This window comes from Schistocerca serialis, chromosome 1 (assembly GCF_023864345.2).
Source record: "Schistocerca serialis cubense isolate TAMUIC-IGC-003099 chromosome 1, iqSchSeri2.2, whole genome shotgun sequence".
NCBI lineage: Eukaryota > Metazoa > Arthropoda > Insecta > Orthoptera > Acrididae > Schistocerca > Schistocerca serialis.
In genome coordinates, this window is record NC_064638.1 from 578,860,757 (window position 1) to 578,883,300 (window position 22,544).

Below are 22,544 nucleotides of genomic sequence, written 5' to 3' on the forward strand. Positions count from 1 at the left end.
TAGATTCACTTTAGGTGGTCCTGAATTCATCTTTGTTGAGTGCTTGTGGAGAGCAATGTAGTAAAACTATAACCTTTGTTGTCAACAAACACACAAAGTATAGTAAACGCTGGTGTGAAGATGTGGAACGACAGACCTAAAACAAAAATAGGAAGATGAAAAGAATTTAGAAGTCAAATAGTATGAGTTCGGAAAGAGGGAAACCTTTGACGCTATTTAACAACATACCAGCCATTTTGAAAGTCACCGTCTTGGATAAAACTCCTAATTTTCAAATGAATAAGGGGTCATGGCATATCAAGCAGACAGAATTACGCCAGAAAAGCAATGAATTGTTTTTATTTGATCATAGCTTTATTCAGCCTAGAATTGTCCCCATTATGTACACAATAAGGCGAATGTTGGTGATAACACACAGACGAGAGGCTGCGCTCCAACTGTTGTTTAGCACATTTTTAAGTCTGTTGTTATTCACTTGAGCCATTCCTCATGGACTTGACCAGACCCATTACCGGAATGGGAGCACAAGCGTCAACAATACGCTCTCTAAGGTAGGCGAAGATACTGATCCTCGCCGCATACGCAATTGCCTTCGTGTTTCCCAACAGACGCGGATGTTCAAATACATCAGAGTATCGATACCTACTCAGTTCAAAACAACTGAAGTCGTCTGGCGTTATTACTCCTATGACTACTCCAAAAGTATCAATATCTACTCATATCGATTCTTTCTTAATTTCGTATGCGAATGAAGCAATGCAGTGTATGTATATTTGACCTGATTGCTTATTTTATGTAGTCCAATAAACCGAAGGTATTTTTCATTGCGGCGTGATCTTTTCAGCAAATTTCGATCTCTAACCTTCTCCCCCGAAAGAGAGAATATTTTCTTGACGCCCACCTGCTTAGGAAGAAATGACAATAAAATACGAGCTCGTACGGAAATATTAAGGTGTTCGTTTTTCTCACGCGCTTTTAGAGCGGGACACTATAGAAAAAGAACGAAAGGGGTTAGATGGACATTCTGCCAGGCACTTGAGTGTGAATTGCATAGTAGTCACGTAGATGTAGATGAAATAATTTTCTTTACCGATGAAAATCCTTAAACAAAAAAGTGACCCCGTCCAGAAAGAGGAATTACTGTAAATATCTAGGAGTCAACTTGTTCTATTCTGAGTCATAGATGCATCATCTTTCGGAAATGACACTGACTCAATCGACAGAGATGTTGTAACGACCGTGAGTTAATGTTATTGAGTGTATTTGTATAAACATGGGAAATTGTCGTTCATGTCTTCCAATGCTCCAAATGGATTTCTCTTTAAATATATTAAGAGGTTTGCTAAGTAAAGAGTGCCGTACGCTAGCTGTTTGACGTTTCCAATAATCGTATTCCTGTGTACAGTAGACGAAGCAGTATCTTCCTCCGATCACGTGGACTACGCCATTGCTCATAAACCGTAATTTTGAGTTTTTATATGACTCGCCTCTATGCTGCTGGATTTTGAAAATGCAAGTGTTTAAATTTAGATCAAATAGGGTAGCAGTGGATGCATCGTCATCTCAATCAATTAAACGATACTTTTTCTCCAGCTCTCTCAATAACGCCTTGCAATCTTCGACATTTATTGATATTGGTGTGATACTGCTAAGTTATGTTGACAAAAAATTAATCATTGGTATAATTTTGAATATTGTAACATCCTTACGTCCAGAATCTCTTTTGTGACATTCAAAAGGCTTTTAAAAAAGCTGTAAAATGGTGGAGCGTTTCCATCGCTACATGAATAGGCATGTCAGAGGATATCAGAAGAGAATTATTATTACAGCTCTGAATCTTACAGCTCTGAATCTTACAGCTCTGAATCTTACAGCTCTGAATCTTACAGCTCTGAATCTTACAGCTCTGAATCTTACAGCTCTGAATCTTACAGCTCTGAATCTTACAGCTCTGAATCTTACAGCTCTGAATCTTACAGCTCTGAATCTTACAGCTCTGAATCTTACAGCTCTGAATCTTACAGCTCTGAATCTTACAGCTCTGAATCTTACAGCTCTGAATCTTACAGCTCTGAATCTTACAGCTCTGAATCTTACAGCTCTGAATCTTACAGCTCTGAATCTTACAGCTCTGAATCTTACAGCTCTGAATCTTACAGCTCTGAATCTTACAGCTCTGAATCTTACAGCTCTGAATCTTACAGCTCTGAATCTTACAGCTCTGAATCTTACAGCTCTGAATCTTACAGTTTCGAACATGGCTGTCTTTCAGCAACCATATGCAAGTTCAATGGAGAAATAACACAGCCATCGGGTTGCAAATAATTGTTTAAAACAGTGTCCTAGGTTTCGATATCTCTAAGGATGTCTTCATCAGAATGAAAATTTAAAAGCCCTATAAAACATAGAAATTTTTAGTAGTTTTCACGACAAAATGAGCTTCACTTGTGTGTTAGAAAATGATCGTCAGCTGCATTACTTGGACCTTAGTATTGCCATAGATTGCTTCGGTAGTTTTCGAAAAGCCACTAATACAGATCAGATTGTGCCCGTTTGTTCAGTGCATCCTCATTCCTATAAAAAGCATTTTTCCCTTCAACCATTCATCGTGCAGTTTCTGTGCCGTCGTCACCAGGTAAGCTTAATGAAGAGATGAACTTAATAAAAGCTATTGCAATTAATACGTTGAAAACATCTTCAACGTTAAAACTTACGTTAAGGTGAATATTATAGGTGTCAGTGCTGTTTTTGACAGTACCGCGTATAAGTTATTAGATTCCATTTTGAAGCCCTATTTCTTTATAGAATTCGTCGCCTTCTAGTTGGAAAAAACATGGAGGCAAAGTTGCCTTTTCTATAAACACTAATCCGCAGAAAAATCTTGTTCACAATCTCAAGTCCACAGTTGCTCTTATACACAGTTCAGGAGTTTATGTATTCACTTCTGATACGTGTACTGTTTGCTATATCGGACAAACTGGAAGATCTTTCAGTGTCAGATATAAGGAACATTTATCGGGAATAAGAGGCACTAATGTACATAATTTTACTTTTGCTGGTCGTCTTTTAATTTCCGCTCACAAACTGAAAAGTGTCGAAGGGATTATCATTTTCCATAGGGAATAAAAAAGATCACAGGTTCGACGTGCTCGGAGAGCAGGAGATTTTTAAGCATATTTCTAAGAGTGATGGCTTCATCAATGAACAGTTAAGACTACGCGACATAAGTTTTTTTTTCGATGGCTTTAATCACTACTTGCTGACTTTTTATTATTTGCTGTGTTTCCTTACCTCCAGTTCCAAAACATCCTTTTCTTCAAATCTCATGTAGCTGTGTACTCCTAATGTTTCCTTCAGTTAGAGGTTTTTGGACAGTGCAGCTGTTTGTGTAAATATTATACAATACTCTATACTTGGGTACGTAATGGACATTTCAGTAAAACCTGATAGATAGCTAGTAGTCGCACTTCATTTTCCAGACTACTTTCTATTTTCTAAAATACATTAAACTCTCATCCTTTAGATTTTGTTTTGATGATAAACTGTTCTTTAATTCGGTTATTTCTGTTATAATGTCTCAACTGGGTCGCTCAGTCTTATGTTCCTTGCAAGATGTACGTACAAAAGGCTGGAATGTTTTTAATTTTTGATTTGAGCATGACTGCTCTAAAAGTTGACTATTGCCTTCTCACTATGTAACTTTACGTAAGTAACCTTCATATGTTATGACATTTTTCATCTTGGTTCATGTTTCTGTGAAACCGGTTTTCTGTGTGTTTTATTTAATAGGGCTTTTGAATTTTCGTTCTCATGAAGACATCCTTAGTGGTGCGGAAACCTAGGTCACTGTCTTAAACAATTATTTGCAACCGGTTGGCTGTGTTATTTCTCCGTTAGTTCAAGATAAATTCACTGAAGGAAAACATAAAGGCGTCAGCTGTGTTAGGTACAGATATACCACCTGTTAGTGACATGTGAAAATTTGTGACGAACTGGGACTCAAACCCGGATTTCACGCTTACCCTAACTGTTCGCCTCAACCACTTCGGCTATCTGTGCACGCATACTGGCCCAACCGACTGTCAGACTGTCTACAGCCCGTTACAGTGATGACTGTAGGGGACTGCAGTGCAGAATGTACACAGTGTGACGTGTGGAAATTTGGATCGGTTCGGGAGGCGTGCATGGATAGCCAAGCTGTTTGAGGCAATCATTCGCTATAAGCGGGAAATCCGTGTTGCAGTTCCAGCCGGCACAGATTTTTGCATGTCACTATTAGGTGATATAATTGTGGCCAAATGCAGCTGATGCCAAGATATTCGCATTCAGCGAATTTGTTTCAAATTAATATCACACGGCACAACCGTCATTAATGTCCTTTTTCATCCAGACATGAAACTTAAAATTACTATTAGGCTCATACTTACATTTTACTTGCTTGATCAAACTCAGAGGCACTGCTGGTTTTGTATTTGTATTTTCATGAGTACTGGTGGGTTCACTAAATTGGACGTATTGCCGAAAACTTCACCTTTAAAACACTGTTTGCACTTTGCCGTGATACTCATTTTAGCAAAGTATGTCCGTACTTTAGATTTCGGCGGCGCCACCATACAGGGAAAGCGAACACATCAACGAACAATATGGCCGATGGAAAGGTTAACAGGCCCGGGGTAGCAAGGTAAACACGGAGGGCTGAAAGTACCATAGACACAAGAAGGCACCCACTACCTAGATGCATGCGTAAAACCGATTCGGGACAAGTACTGTCCTTTAGATACTCAGTAAGTATCAAAAAAATGATTTCATTGTGGAAGTATTCGGCATTGAAACAAAAGTACTGAATATTTAGTTGCATTGACTTGTATCGCAATGTCGCTACCCACGGAGAGAAAGGCGATGGTGTTAAACCAGGACTTCGTCGTGGCTACTCCACCAGATCTCTGCTATCTATTAATGTACGGCCAAAATTCTCATTACTGACTTAAAGCTTGCCAAAGTTTCCGCGAGACGTGGCAAGTACTGTGCTCTTGGCGCCAGAATAGTATTTGGCGTTACTTCATCCGTAACAGTTTTCGATCATCCAGGTTTGTTTGCTTGTGACAGAGCCGGTTTCACGGAATTTCGCAAGAAATTTCACCATCTCTCAGCATAGCTAATAGGTGGTATACCTGAGTGGCGTTACTTGAAACCCACTGCGAGAAGATAGCTTCCTCCTCCTCCTCCTCCTCCTCCTCCTCCTCCTCCTGATACGAGGATGATCTAAATGTGTTTGGCATGTGTTAACACCGTCAGCTTTCACGTCACCTGTAAGCAAGAAATGTCAGTCGTGACTCGCGACCGCTCCCTGGATGGGGACGTACGCTGTCCCCGAATCGAATCCGTGCGGCGGATTAATGATGAGAGGTCGGATTGCCAGCCAGCCTAGATGTGGTTTTTATGTAGTTTCCCCACATCTCACTAGGTGAATACCGGGCTGGTCTCAAAGTTCCGCCTTAGAAAACACACTACGCAAGAATTTAGTACACTTCCACACTTGCCCACAGAATTTTCACCATAGACAGACAGATCGGGTACGCTGCTTCTGTCCTGGGAAGAGGTAAATAGGAAAATGATGACCTTAGCTGTTTTGTCTCCTGAATCACCTAGTCAGAATCAGCATCATAACTCAAGACTGAACAAAGCTACGCCCAAATGAAAGGCACTAGTGATTTTCTCATATTGTTCTCTGTTTGAAAAGTCACATGACACTCTTTGTATTTGAAAATTAAAAGTTACACCCAAGATAGTGGCTTCCAAATGCTCATTACATTGATAGCATAGCGTCAGATATTTTCTCCTCTACCAGCTCATACCATTTGACTTCAGATTTCCGTCTGTACACTCTATTATGGACTACAATCAAGTCGTACTATCAGTCTATAAAAGGAAAATTTTAAACTCACGTAGCCTGCCGCTGAGGAAAGTAACCTAGATATTAATACGAAGTGTGCTGTATTATGACACTGAGACTTGCACACTAGGAATGTATGAAAGGAGGCAGGCTGAGGGGGTTCGAAACTTGGTGTTTCAAACAGAGCCAGGTACAGCTGCGCTCCTCTGGCAAACTAACAAAAAAAAGTAACAAGCCAGTGGATGACGATGAAAGAAGAAACACCTGCATGGAACGCATTCTGAGACCTAACAGCCGCCTCCACTCCAAATGGAGAGATTTGTTAATGTCCAAATAATGCAGCATTTCAGTTGTGGAAAATTCGTCGAATTGGGATAGGATAACTATCGTTTCTTTTGGACAGGCACTGGAAATCAACCCAAGTACTCCAAACTTCAAAAAACACATCAGTTCAGTCAGACTATTGCAAAATAAAGTATTTTAATCTATGTTGCACATTTTCTGAAACTTGCACAAAGTGACAGTCCTTTAACTGATTTCACATGTCACGCTTGAGTCCAGATTGCAGTTATTTTATATGGTCATCACACAGGTATTACTTTTGGCACCGATCACATGAATTGTGTTAAAGATTATCATACAATAAATGAAAACAAAGCAGCGTAACTGTACTCACAGAGTTAAATCTTAACACTTTGCATAGATTAACATATCTTATTATTGCATTACTGAATAGCTGTATTTATAAGGGAACATTCCCAGGTGTAATTAAACGATTTTGATGAAACTTGGCTCGTATGTGGAGGACTCATAATAATGCAATACTTAGTTTTTAGTTTCTGCTCAGTTTCACTTTTAAGCAGTAAAACATACTATGAAAGGTAATTTGGCATTTTATGCATAGAAGGAATATCTTCAAAACCATGATATAAAAAAAATGCTTCATACAATAGTTAAAATATTATTAATGTTCTTGAAAACTGTGTAATCAATTTTGTAATAAGCTGAAGTAGTACAAACTACCCTACCACACTTAATTATGAAAAATGGAAACTTTTGTTACAACTAAAATTAAAGAAGCTTTCATGCACATCTGCTTGTACTAAAGCTGTTTCCTGAAATACAATCTTTGGAAAATAAGCTGTACAGAATGTGCTGCCAGAGTATTTTCAAAACCTATAATTAAAATATATAAAAGTTAATTACTTTTCTCGTTATTATTTACTCACTTATTTTTGTTTCCTGTTTGAAATTGTTACATTATAAATTCGTCTTTTTTATCATTTCACATGTGTACTTAATTTAAAATAATTAGCTCATTATGAATGTACAAAATCATTACAATAACGACAATCTGCAAAAAAATACTTAAATAATAATGTTCTTATACACAATGCACATGAAATGAACAAAATGTCGTCATATAACACTGTGTGACACTGTGTAACATTGTGTAATTCAATATTTTAAAAAATTCATAAGATTTGCAAATTGTGGGCGATCATCTAAATATCCTGATTTCTATCAAGCACATTTCAATACATTGAACAGCCTTGGGGAACAAAACGTCCTTCTGAGCTATCAGTCTTCAGACTGGTTTGATGCAGCCCATCACGAATTCTTCTCCTGTGCCAAAGCTCGTCATCTCAGTGTAGCACCTGAAACCTACGGCCTCAATTATTTGCTGGATGCATTCCAATCTCTGCCTTCCTCTACAGTTTTTGCCCTCTACAGCTCCCTGTAGTACAATAGAAACCACCCCCTCGTTTCTTGGCAGATGTACTATCGTTCTGCCCCTTCTCCTTGTCAGTGTTTTCCGCATATTACATTCCTCTCAGATTCCTATCAGAACCTCGTCGTTCCTTAACTTATCATTCCACCAAATTCTCAACATTCGTCTGTAGCACCACATCTCAAACGGTTCGATTCTCTTCTGTTCCGGTTTTCCAAAAGTCCATGCTTCACTACCATACAATGCTGTGCTCCAAACGTACATTCTCAAATTTCTTCCTCAGATTAAGACCTGTGTTTGATACTAGTAGATTTATCTTGGTCAGGAATTCCCTTTTTGCCTGTACTAGTCTTCTTTTGATGTTCTCCTTGCTCAGTCTGTCATTGGTTATTTTGTTACCCGGGTAGTAAAATTTCTTAACCTCATCTACTTCCCAACCATCAATCCTGATGTTAAGTTTCTCTCAGTTCTAATTTCTCTCATTACTTTCGTCTTTCTTCGATTTTATCTCAGTCCATACTCAGTACTGTTCATTCCATTCAGCAGATCATGTAATTCTTCTTCACTTTCACAGGATAGCAATGTTGTCAGCAAATTGTATCATTGATATTCTTTCCCCTTGAATTTTAATTCCACTCCTGAACCTTTCTTTTATTTCCGTCGTTGCTTCTTCGCTGTACAGATTGAACAATAGAGGTGAGAGACTACATCCTTGTCTTACACCATTTTTAATATGAGCACTTCGTTCTTGGTCGTCCACTCTTATTTCCTCTCGACTCTCGTACGTATTGTGTGTTACAGTCTCTCCCTATTGCTTACCCCTATTTTTCTCAGATTTTCGAACATCTTGCACCATTTTACATTGCTGAAAGCTTTTTCCAGGTCGACAAATCCTATGAATGTATCTTGATGTTTCTTTAGTCTCGCTTCCATTGTCAACTGCAACGTCACAATTGCCTCTCTGGTTTCTTTACTATAACCAAACTGATCATCTAATACATCCTAATTTTCTTGATTCTGCACTAATAACTGTAGCTTGATTTGTCGTTTCTCAGGTGCAATTTTGCATTGTAACCATTAAGAAGTAGTAATTTGAAATTTTTCTTCACACACCATACACTCAATGGCTGTACCTGCCCTGTCAAGTCTCTTGTGATCACCAGATGAAACAGTTTCTTGTCCTCAGGTATGATGGTCAAAACGGTTCTTTCGCACTGACCACACCAAGAATCTAACAATAATACATATTTTCCCCTGCACCAGGAAAGTAAACTTCCAGCGAATATTAGTCTTCAGAAAGAGATTCTTGAAATCTTGCTCCAAACTTTCTATTAGTCTCTTTCAAAACTATGGAAAAGGGAGTCAATGAGAAAACAGCTTTGGGTGTCATACCTGAGGACAAGCAACTTGTTCATCCGGTGATCTCAACAGGATGCGTACAGTTGTTAAATGTATATGGCTCTCGATGTTGGAAGGACTTTGTTAGAAGATTTTCAGATCTAGTTCTGCTGAATGACTGATGTCAGACCCCAGTCTAGGAACAATATAATCAAGCTTCAGTTGAAACGTACCTATATTGATCGTTACTTTAAGCATGACATGAACTGTTGACCTCAGATGTCAAGATGTCACTTGTGTAGACTTAAGTAAATTTTGTAACAGTATTACATTGAAATTCCCAAGAAACTGGTATAGGCAAGCGTATTCAAATACAGAGATACGTTAACAAGCAAAATAAGCGCTGCGGTTGGCAACGCATATAAAAGACAACAAATGTCTAGTGCAGTTGTTAGATCAGTTACTGCTGCTACAGTGGCAGGTCGTAAGATTTAAGTGAGTTTGAAATGGTGTTATAGTCGGCGCACGAGTGATGGGACACCGCATCTCCGAGGTAGCGATGGAGTGGGAATTTTACCTGCGACCATTTCACGAGTGTGCCGTGAATTTCAGGAATCCGGTAAAACATCAAATCTTCGACGTCGCTGAGGCCGGAAAAAGATCCTGCAAGAACGGGACCAACAACGACTGAAGAGAATCGTTCAGTGTGACAGAAGTGCGTCTTTTTCGCAAATTGCTGCAGATTTCAGCGCTGGGCCATCGAGTGTCAGCGTGCAAACCATTCAACGAAACATCATCGACATGATCTTTCTGAGCCACAGGCCTACTCGTGTACCCTTGATGACTGCACACCACATAGCTTTGGCCTTGCCTGGGAGCATCAATACCGACATTAGACTACTGATGGCGGGAAACGTGTTGGCTAGCTGGACGAGTCTCATTTCAAATTGTATCGAGCGGATGGACGTGTATGGGTATGGAGACAACGTCATGATCCATGGACCTGCATGTCAGCAAGGGACTGTTCAAGCTGGTGGAGGCTCTGCAGTGGTGTGGGGCGTGTCCAGGTGGACTGATATGGACCCATGATAAGTCTAGGTGCGACTCTGACAGGTGACACGTATGTATGCATCCTGTGTGATCACCTACACCCATTCATGTCCATTGTGCACTCCGACGGACTTCGGCAATTCCAGCAGGACAATGAGACACTCACACATCGAGAAGTGTTACAGAGTGGCTTCAGGAACACTCTTCTGAGTTTTGACACTTCCGCTGGCCACCAAGCTCCCCAGACATGAATATTATGTAGCATATCTGGGATGCCTTGCAATGTGCTGTCAGAAGAGGTCTCCACTCCCTTGTACTCTTAAGGATTTATGGACAGCTCTGCAGGATTCATAAAGTCACTTCCCTCCAGCACTACTTCACCCATTAGTCGAGTCAATGTCATGCCATGTTACGGCACGCGAGTGTGCTCGTGGAGGCCCTACACAATATTAGACAAGTGTACCAGTTTCTTTCTCTCTTCAGTGAATTTCATTTATCTGGTAATTTTAGAACTCGGTTTATTGTACTGATTCATTTTCAGAGATTAATTTCGTTTCGAACTTACCAAGCATACAAATATCTTTGTGTTGGTTGGACTGACACAAAACATAAGCAATTTTAAGACGCAAAGGAATTACAGACATTTACTGCAAATGGGTATTGATTGAAATCAATGGAGAAGGCAGAAAATTTATGCCAGACTGGGATTCGAACCCAGGTGTCTAGCTCACTAGGTAGATCCTTTAACTATTAAGCCATCTGGACACAATGGTCATCACATATGCACACCTCCCATCAGACCCTAATTTTTAACTTACCTACACACACTTACGTAGTGCCCCACGCCCATTATCTGCATTACTCATGGCATTTCGATGATTCCCATAAGAGTTCAAGCTTGGTATGCTTCTGGATGCATGTGTGAAACTAGCTTATTGTTATAATTTTTAATAAACTCATGTGAATGTTAGGAACATTTTTCAGCACTAAAAGCTAAAAGCCGTGTAAAACTTTGTTGCAATGTGAGAGGAATAAATTAATGCATAAGTGGATGTGGCCAGTCAATTTACACCAACGAGGTTTTGATTGTAGTCCATAAAATTTCTATTTCTAATAGCGAACGGTACAAGCAGTGATGGTTAGAAATATATATAAACAGTGGTGAATCAACCATGAAGGCCTCAGTTTACTGAGAGACTTTTGTGATCCAATGTTGTTACAGTTTTCAGCAAAAGGGAATATCATGTCATCCTGAATTTCTTAAAATTTCTCTTGGCACTACCAAATCATCAGCTACACTGTCAATAACTCTGAAAGTTCTAGCAAATTTTGTTGGAGTAGATACTCAGAGAATTCTTTTATAGGTTCTGCAGCATTGGAGATGTCCAAGAAATGAAGAGGAGTAATTGTTATTTAATTGATACTCATTGTAATATTTCAGTCACTAATACATAATCGCTTCTCTTCACCAAGGAACACCAGTGTACTGAAATATGACTGATATAAATAAAGATATTTAGAGGATTGTGACCGCAATTTGAAATCCTGCTGAATTTTGTTGTAATTGTGTCGTTGGTGTATGATGCACAAAAAATTTTTCATTTTATGTGCATGATGTAAAAAAAGTTATGTTTTAAGTATGCCTTTACAGATTAATATTATTGTAATGATTTTGTGTGGTGGTGATAGTTACTATTTTCAATTAATAAAGTATATGTACAACAATAAACTAAAAACAAAAAAGCCATGGATGTAAAATAACTGTTACCAAATATCAAACAAAAATCAGAAAAAATAATTTGGAATAATAATGAACATCTAGATATCTTAATTGGGCATGCTGGAAATACTCTGACACGACATTGTGTACAGCTTATTTTCTAGAAATGTTTCTTCATAAAACAGCTTTATTATGCATATATGGATGTGCCATGAAATCTTCTTCATTATTTATGAAAAGTTGTTTATTTTTCAAAATATATTTTTGATAGTGAAGGGTTTTGTAAAATTTCAAAGTATTATTAAAGTTCATTGTACACTTTTTAAGAATCCTAACTGCATTTCCACTTTCACATGGAACACATTTTTAAATATGGTGGTTTCAAAGATACTCATTTGAAACTTACTATGCAAATTACCTTCGCAGTGTGTTGTACCCCTTAAAAGTGAATTGGACAAAACAAAAAATATGTGTTGCATTATTTTGATTCTTTTATATACGCACCAAGTTTCATCAAAATCACACTTCAGAATGTTCCCTTGGTTAGTTGCAATAAATTTAAATCCTTCAGTACAGGCATCAAATCAGTTTAGTGACATTTGGTAACAGTTTTTCATTTGTTAATTTTGTCCTTCCTATAGTCTAGGTTTACCACAGGTTTTTTTTCCTAGTAGATTCTTTCCAGTGGCCCTAGATTTCACAGTTTGTTACTGATTATGGGGTGCCAAAAGTACACTTCATTATTTCATCAGTTACAGACTCTGCTGTTAATATATTGAATATCTAGGTAGATTGTATATTAATTGGCAAATGCACACTAGATTGCTATTTACCAGTTTCCAAATTTGCAGTTAAAGAAAGTTACTCTTGTGTAGAATGTTGTATAATAAGTTTAATTTTTTTAACTGTAATATTTCAAACTCTAAGCCTCCCCTAAAACATTGGTGTAAGAAGTGCAGTCTTTGACAGACAATCTACCTTGTGCCCAATTAATTATGAAGGCAGCTACAATAAAAGTACAAATGACTCTTGAGAGTCCCTCCAACAACTTCACTACTAGTCCCGCTGTATTTCAGTATTTAGTCAGTGACAGCCAAAAGCAATAAATTTAAAAACATAATTTATACATAAATTGTGTAATTCAACCAACACTATCTAAAACATGCTGTAACAAGAAGATAGTTGGTAAAAATACTAAAGTGGTTGAAACTCGTGCCCTTTATCATATGATATATCTCTGAACCACAGGTAATTGATTGTTGAGTCAATTATATTTTTATAGTATGGAAATTTTTCTGACTTGGAAACAAAATACACACACTCATGTAATTTTTTAGTTTGTTGTTGATATTGAGGGTTTGCTGCTATTGTCTGCGGTCTCACTTATTTTATATTTTAGTAAGAAATTGCAGTAAAAAAATACTGCGATTAATTTTTAAATTTTATTTCTCCTGACTATAATGTATTCATATGTTTGAGATAAAATTGTTTGGATTTAGTGTAGCTGTAAAGATACAGTGCATGTTTATGGTAACAGAGCCAGTAATAGAAAGATTTTGCTTTACATTTACAGAACTCTGTGAGAATTCAACATCACTGAGAGAAGCATTAGATCTCCATTCGAGATGTAATAGCAAAGTAGAGACATTTCAGCGTCAAGCTGCAATAAAGAAGACATGGATGTGGGCAGGGATAGCAGCTGCTATCTTTGTGATCATCGTGCTCACTGGGGCACTGTTTATGCACTGCAGGAATTCCTCAAGGAGAAAAGTGTCTGCAAACAATAACAACCAGATGGCGTGTAATGATGTGAAGAAAATGCCTCCAGACCCTTCATCTTCGCAGCTTCTACAAGACTTGTAGTTCTTAATGGAGCAGAGAGTGACTCGAGCTTCCTACACATTCTCTCATCTCTTTGTACATACAACTGTTCTGCAATACGACTGTGATGTTTCTGTGATGTAAGTGGTTAGTATTAGTTTCGCTTCGTGAAAGTGAATGCACTGAAAATATGATAGTGCAAAGACATTCAAAGACAATATATACAATCACTTTAGTGTTCAGTGTGGCTGTGACTAGAGCAAGAAACTATAGCTCACAAACTTACCATGTCCAGCATTTATGTGCCTAAGAAGTGTTCCTTGAAGTTTATGAAAGTTATGACAACTTGAGGAGATAACAGACCAAGCAAATCTATTTGAAATTTTGCTACAGAGCAAAGGCAGTTAAATAGCATTCATCATCTAATTGAGTGAGAAGCAGTCAAATTTTGGCAAAACTATGAACTTCAAAATGAAAGAATGAAGTAAGAGTATATTCAATAATACAACCGTCTGCTGGAATTGGCTGTGTTCTTTTCAGCAGATATTATTTTCAAGATATGCTGTAGTGGTTATCTAACCCATACTGCTTTGGAACGTGAATGAGGCTTATTTCTGATGTGTTTAGGTGAAAATAAGAGGACCCCCAAGGTTTCTCATTGCCCTCAACAATATTTTTCTCCTCTAAAATCAGTATAGAGCTAAAAGTTAAAGAGAAAAGTGATATTAAAACCTGCGAGCACCTTCATTTAGCAATATTTATTATAGAACAGTTATTTTGATTATAAACTGTTCAAATTCCTGTGTCGCATTGTTTCAATCTTTGTTAGAGTTACTGGTACAGACGTTAACTGTTAACAGAATCTGCATGGAAGTCATTTGAGTATAAATATTATTGATGTTTTAAATTTGATTAAGACAGTATAAAAATCTCCAGTAACAGAATGTTACTTTTAATGACATCCATTAAATTGCAGAGGCAGTTATATAAATGATTAAATTTGTTATGTAGTGACGAGTGTGTCATTTTATCAGATATGCTGAATGGTGACTTGTACTATATCAGACGAAGTTTGGAAAGTTGGACAGTTTCTATAGGTTCTTCTTGAATGCACTGTAAATATGCTCATTCAGTGAACTGCTTGTTAATTATTAGAATGCAGTAAAATCATTTCTCACAGTGCAGCACAATGATAGCAACAATGCTGAGTAGGTGTTCTTATCTTACAATCTGTGTAACATAAATCACTGCTGATCAATATATTCGAACTAATTCAGAGAATGTTAGACATTTAAGCCAGTTCGTAGGTTATTTTCTTGTTAGTATGAGCTTTTGTATGTTGTAACTTGACTGAAAATGAGGTTTTGCCAACATTTCGGTTTCATGTAGTGTGTTCAATATTTGCTAGTGATCACCACCTTGCATGCCGCCCCCCCTCCCCCCCCTCCCCCCCCCCCCCCCCTGGCCTTCCCACCACATATACAAACACATTTACGAATTTTAAATCCTACAAGTTTTCCAGTTTAATGTAGGTGCTTGTAAACACATCTCTTCCTTTTGTTCTTTTGCCCATTTTCTTCATAATGTGGAACGTTAATGGCCCAAGTGAGATTTACTCATTAGTCATTTGGCAAAATAGTGCATGTGTAACATTAAGCTAAACCCTTATTTTCCTTCATATCTTTAATTTTCTAGATACTTTCAACATACAGTTAGACAATAAAGTCACTTGTGTTGTGTGATGTGTATTAATCTCTACTTGTCTGTCCAGATTTCACAGCAGATAAACTACCTAATATGTTGTTACAGTTTTAAATCCTTTCTCATACCGTTTTTTATTGGGTCTTTTTGTAGGCTAAGAGTTGGGAATTTTATAGGTGTGTTACATTCTTAATGTCTTCATGTTCAGTGTATCATATAAATCGGCCTTCCATCTTTAACTTAAAGGGAGTATCAATGCTCTATCCTGATAATGTTAAATTTAACATAGTTGTAGCCCATTTCTTTAGGAACTATCCAAGGCAATAAAACTTTGAAAGGATGTAGTGAAATATCTTACACATTCACCGATTTCTTAGCACATATCTCACTTTGTTAGGGATCAAGACATGAATTTAATGTAGGTCTTAAAAATTTAGGTAAGTCTTAAAAAATGTTTTTATGATCAAAGAATGAGTGCTATCTGTACCAGTGTAGATCCACATAAATAAAATATCACCACCAATAAGAGGTAAAAATTACAGAACATTAGTTCGAATAGCGTCTGAGATAATAGGAAACACTTGCAAAAACCTAGTTTATCAGAAATTGCACTTGAAAGTTGAAGTAAAGGAAAACTCACTACTGAATGAAGTGACAGCCTAAGCCTCTCCAGCCTTCGAATCTTTCTCTTTCTGGGGATCTTGCTGCTGCTGCTGCTGCTGCTGCTGCTGTTGTATTTTTTAACAAAGTTTCTGCCTTGAGGACTCACTGACTATCCATTTCTTGAAGGATTGCCTCTGTATTGTGGCCAGACTTAAAATTTCTTCAGAACCTTTATTCTGCTTGCATTCATCACTGAAGGAGATCACAGCACTATTGACACCAATATTCACTCTTTTAAAGCCCACAAATACACTTTTGTACACCCTGGTCCATTTTACATTGTTGACTCATTTACAGTTTGAGGTTTTCCTGCAAGGCATTTCTTCAGAAGATCTGGATGCCCTAGATCTCTATGTGCTGGGTTTACTACTGCTCTAACAGCTTCAGGGATGGCATTTCAATGGATATACTAAGTTCCTGTTGCCTCAGCTCTAAAGTATTACACGAGTCAATTGAACACAATTTGTGTAGCGGTTTCTCATCACTTAACTTTGCCCAGACAGCGTTTCTCATTCCTTACAGGTTGTCTGTATTCTTTCTAATGGCTTGGCCAAAGTATTCACTTTTATGTCAGTCAGACATCATCTAAACAGTCTTGCCTCCTTCAACCTTTTTGCTAGAAATCCTCTGCCTGATTTTATGCAGTCAGGTATCCATTCATTTATGCACAGGACACATATTCTAACTTTTGTGGTGTTACATCGTCATAGGGCCTGCTGTCAATTATTGATTCGGATGAGCTGGTATCACCATCACAATGAATTCAGCATAGCAAACCCCATGTTGTTCTTGACAGTGCTGAAAGATCTTCACTGATGAGAAACTTCCATACCTTCACTGGATCCCTCATATGTTTTTTGGCAGTTATGATCATGCAGTTGTTTCTTTTCGTTATTAGTACCAACTTTTGTGGATCTACGGCAATGTTTCAACAGTACTTAAACATCAAGCATCTGCCCCTTATCAATACTTACAGCAGCTGCGCTAGATTGTTTAGCTTCATGGTCCATTTTCTTCCACAGTCCATCAAATGCTATTCAGATGTTGTTGTTACCATTATTTCCGTCAACTACTTTTACTGTTGCAGATTTGAGTCTTTGCTATTACTTCTACCACCATTTCCCCCAAAAGTATCTGTGTACCTTGAAACATTAGTAACTGACCATGACAGATTCATAAGAGCACACAGTTTTTCCAGCCCAAGAGTCTTTACTGATGCATCTCAGCTCATAGAAATATCTGATGTTCGTCTCGGAAAGGATACTATTCTACATTCTTCAGAGGTCCAGAATTCTTTCTTACTCTCTCATCTCGAACAAGATACTTCCAAACTAAGAACTAAACTATTTCTTTTGAAGACATTTTTAGAAATTATCCTCTCTCCATCACACAGATTACAGCATTCAATTTCATTGAACATTGTGGTCATTCACTACTGTTAACAGGCTGCTTCTTCAAAGCACTTGATGTAAAGCATTTCATTCAGTGTTGCCTGCCCTAACCACATTCTCTGAATGTGGGGTTACAAAAGGACATGATCTTTAGAATCCATTTAAAGGATTTCTTCTCCTCCCAATTATTCCCATTGGAGGAGTCATATTAAAGAGAGAGACACAGTTCAATTAGCAACACGTTCAAATATACACAACGAAAGGTGTAAAGCGAGTTACAAAAATTGGTTGTTACTATGCATTATACCACAAACAGGAAGTGGTATCAGAGCAACCAATGTAGCCAATCTAGACAGCAAGTGGTTTACTATAAATCAATGTAAATCACAGTCTTCAGGACCAAACAGCTCCTGAGATAACTTGTTGCAACTGTGAAAGTGCTCATCGAAACTGTAGAAATTACTTAATTACTTAATTTTAAAATAAATTAAAAGTACATAGTTATCTAAAATGTACAGAACATACACAAAATTAGAGAGAACTTCAAATAACAATTTTCCATAAAAAAATTAAAATCAAAGTTATACACTCGCACCACCTTTTACAGTTACCTTAAAAGTTGACAAATGTTACAGACAAATTTAATTTCTAGTTTTCAAAACCTTTAAAATCATATGTAATTTCAAAACTATTTATTTTAAGCCATGATAGGTTCCCAGAGAGAGTTTGTTGAGAGATGGATGCAGGCATCACGATTTCAATACACTTTACTTACGTGCTCGGTAACATGTTGAATATTCCTAAGCACTCAGAATAATCAAAGACTTGCTTACACAGCCCTGCAAAAATCTTACACTGAAGAGAAGGCCGAAAACGACTAGCTTAGAACATCATAATTCTGTAATATGGACTTGTAATCCAAACACGATTACAAACATTGAACTTCTCCGATCCTGTAGGAGATGTGGAGAAAGTACACCTATGAACGACCAGGAACACAAAACCCTGACAATGTTCTTCACGAGGGGCTTTACAGCAAAGAAGAAAATGTAATAAAATATTAAACATGAAACGTCTGTGAACTTCAAGGCGTATTATGTTGCGTAGGTAATAAATGAAATTGCTTGTCGACCCATACAAATATTTTGTACAGTGAAATTTTACCGTATTGTAGCTAAATTTCCAGTTTTGATTTGTATCATTTCTATGTATACAAATAGGCCACTACTGCCTTTCAACGTTAGTTGTTCATTGTGAGAACTGATACTAATTATTTGATACTCCCTGTGACTGAAAACGTAATTATCTTTCATCAGGTACATGAAACAAATGTTGGCAAAATACTTAACTTGAAGATAAAGCTGCCATGAATGTGGGTTTAGTTTTTTAATGTATGAGCTGGCAAAATTTCGAAAAACGGGGTCTCATGAACTGCTGTTAAAATTAAGAAAAATTTTTTCTAGTCAACATGTATCTGTTCTGAAATGTATTGTTCCGTACGCTATGTTGTAATTTAGAAATTTTCTATGTTGTGATTTAGAAATTCTCATATAGAAGAAAATGGGCTGAATGTAGTTGTTACATTTAATGTTTAATAAGTCTCTCTCTCTCTCTCTCTCTCTCTCTCTCTCTCTCTCTCTCTCTCTCTCTCTCTCTCTCTCTCTCTCTCTCTCTCTCTCTCTCCCTCCCCCCCCCTCCCCCCCCCCCCTCCTCTCTCTCTCTCTCTCTCTCTCTCTCTCTCTCTCTCTCTCTCTCTCTCTCTCTCTCTCTCTCTCTCTCTCTCTCTCCCCCCCCCCCCTCTCTCTCTCTCTCTCTCTCTCTCTCTCTCTCTCTCTCTCTCTCTCTCTCTCTCTCCCCCCCCCTCTCTCTCTCTCTCTCTCTCCCCCCCCCCCCCCTCTCTCTCTCTCTCTCTCTCTCTCTCTCTCTCTGTCACACACACACACACACACACACACACACACATTCACTTGTAATCTATTTTAGGCCTGTAAAAGCCGTGTAATTGATGAGGTGATGATTTATGGAACATAGTTATTTCTTATTTACTTTATTTTCAGAAAATACGTATTAACTGTTTTGTACAGACATATAGTTTTATAATAAAGGTGTAAATAAATTGTTGAAGTTTTAATTGAACCAAGTATAAAAACTAATTACCTTTTGTCATTCCTTCGTCATTTTATGTGACTGCAGTAACTGCCATTAATGGAGAAATCCGTTTCCCTAAATCCATTCAGCGTTATTAACAAATCTGTGTGTGACCCTAAACTTAATCAAAAGCTGCTTCACCTAGTGACACAGATACTATGCTTGCGGAGCAATGGTGATTTTTTTTTTTTTTTTTTTTTTTTTTTTTTTTTTTTTAAGATTATGGTGCCAGTCTCACCAGAAACAGTTCTTCGGGAAGAGTACTAGCTGAGATGAAACAGATTTTCTGAATGTATTCATCAAAATACTTTCATATAATCCGTCTTCCCAGAAAATTATTGCCTTTTAATTTTCACTCCACTCATGTTGAATACCATATACCTAAACACCAGCAGTTCCACAGAAATTGTTTTTCCCCAGACAGTAATGCTACAATAGGTCGACATTGTGATTAATCTACCCTCAAAGTATTTGTAGAAATTTCTTTTGCAATCTAATCCATAGGCCTGCATGGAACAGCGAAGAACAAGGTCTCTTCCTTTGATTGAACATAATGTGTAAAATTCTTGCAGGTTCATTTATTTTTTTATTTTTTTTTATTTTTTTATACACCATCTGACGAAAAAGAATTGGTCAGTGTGTCCCTACGCACCAATACGACTTCGCGAACGAACCCAAACCCCTTCCCCTCTCAACTGGAATCGTGCACTGATGGATGGGGACGGTGGTATACGGCCATTGCATCTTCTTCTGAAGCAAGCTGGCTCACAACGATTGTAACTGGTCCTTGGAACGCTGGATACTGGTACTGAGACAGTGTTGGCATGCGACCTGATCCCACCCGTGTTCTGTTGGTGGCAAATCTGGGGGTGTTGCTGGCCAGAGGAGTACTATAGCATGATGCCTACAGTTTGCACACATTTTCTATGTGTGGATGAACATTGTTCCTTGACAAATGCCAGCACAATATACTCGCATGAGAGTTATCATAATAGAACGCATTGTGCACCTGGCATAGTGTAAGCCATCAGAGTTAACTTAATCACTGCAAGCCTTGACCCGAACTTGTAACCGACACCGCCCCACGCTGTGACACGAGGAGTAACACCGCTGTGTCCCCCAAGACATTGGAAGAATGGTCGCCGCCATACTGGCTGACGATGGTCATTCTGGGTAGAGCAGAACCGCCATTTACCACTGAACGCAAAACGATGCCATTCATAATCAGTACATGCTACCTGGTCATTGCATCACTCCAACATTAGCCGATTTGGTTCTGCGGTTTAACAGAAACCTGTACAAGGGACGGTTATTCCATAGTCTGGTTGCTGTTAGTCTGTCCAATAGTGCAGCGTGAGACAATGTTGCAGGGAGTACGCTGCTTCACAGATGGCAGGTGCAGATGTGAAGCAGTTAAGATGTGCTTGGCGTGCAATACAGCGTGTGGTCGACTGGAAGCTAGAAGAGAATGCCTGCCTTCACAATCCCGTGCAATGCAACATTGGGTAACTGTCTGCATTTGAATGCCCCAGAAATCAGGATATTGTCCGATTAGAATAACCTGCCTAATGGAGATCCACAATGAGACCCCTTTCAAACTGTCAGATCCTGATAACGCTGTCTCAAACGAGTCTGCAGCATCTCTGTGTACTTAATTGATCACTGAGTACTCGACATTGTTCGCAGTTATTACGTATCATGCCAGGCCTGGGACCCTATTCTGTATCGTTCACACCGATCGGTGTTGTCAGTTATCCTCGGTAGTGGCGTCATTTTCTGTTCTCTATCTGAAGTTGCTATTGTGCAAGCTTCTGAGACCAGTTACCGATCGGTCCTACCGATTTTCCGACAACTGTATGGAGATATGGTTAGGTTTCGGTATGGTCACTCGTTCGATTCGGTGTGATTTGTTTATAGTTAGGATTTGTTATGTTAGAACTATTGAGAGGTTTTAGTTTCGGATTTAGTGATAATTTTTTACTGAATAATCACTAGGAAGCATCAGAGTGCATAGTGAGTTCACAGTGTGTGTGTGTGTGTGTGTGTGTGTGTGTGTGTGTGTGTGTGTGTGTGTGTGTGTGTTTGTGTGTGTGTGTGTGTGTGTGTGTGTGTGTTTGTGCGTTTGTGTGTTTGTGTGTTTGTGTGTTTGTGTGTGTTTGTGTGTGTTTGTGTGTGTTTGTGTGTGTTTGTGTGTGTTTGTGTGTGTGTGTGTGTTTGTGTGTGTGTGTGTTTGTGTGTGTTTGTGTTTGTGTGTGTTTGTGTTTGTGTGTGTTTGTGTTTGTGTGTGTTTGTGTTTGTGTGTGTTTGTGTTTGTGTGTGTTTGTGTTTGTGTGTGTTTGTGTTTGTGTGTGTTTGTGTTTGTGTGTGTTTGTGTTTGTGTGTGTTTGTGTTTGTGTGTGTTTGTGTTTGTGTGTGTTTGTGTTTGTGTGTGTTTGTGTTTGTGTGTGTTTGTGTTTGTGTGTGTTTGTGTTTGTGTGTGTTTGTGTGTGTTTGTGTTTGTGTGTGTTTGTGTTTGTGTGTGTTTGTGTTTGTGTGTGTTTGTGTTTGTGTGTGTGTGTGTTTGTGTGTGTGTGTGTGTTTGTGTGTGTGTGTGTGTGTTTGTGTGTGTGTGTGTGTGTTTGTGTGTGTGTGTGTGTGTTTGTGTGTTTGTGTGTGTGTGTGTGTGTGGTCAGACAGGAATCTAAGAGCGCAACTTAAATTACTGCAAATAAAACTAGCAGCAATCATCTCTATTCTCCTGCTTCTCACAAATATTTATCTGCGATTTAATCCTTAACAACATTAGACAGAGATGAAAAAATCCCATCATAATATTTTTAGACTGTATGCTCCCAGAGATCCAAAAGATGAAGTAGCCTCCTTTCCTAAATGTGGTCTCACAGTCGCGTTCTCGCTTCCCGAACACTGGGTCCCGTGCTCGATTCCCTGAGGGGTCAGGGATTTTCACCTGCCTCGATATGACTGGGTGTTTGTGTTGTCCTCATCATTTCATCATCATTCATGAAAGCAGCGAGACTGGACTGAGCAAAAGATTGGGAGTTTGTACGGGCGCTGATAACTGCGCAGTTGAGCTTCCCACAAACCAAA

General features: G+C 38.4%; 1 protein-coding gene across 1 annotated transcript in view; it reads left to right on the top strand.

Annotated features, from left to right (window-relative positions):
• The window catches only part of LOC126476673 (amphoterin-induced protein 3), a 142,645-nt gene extending 127,655 nt beyond the window's left edge, over window positions 1-14,990 (top strand). Inside the window, exon 4 of the mRNA XM_050103560.1 lies at window positions 13,307-14,990. Within this exon, the coding sequence (XP_049959517.1) occupies window positions 13,307-13,596 (290 nt within the window). The 3' untranslated portion in view covers window positions 13,597-14,990. The remainder of the gene's footprint in view (window positions 1-13,306) is intronic.
• Window positions 14,991-22,544: the final 7,554 nt, after the last annotated feature.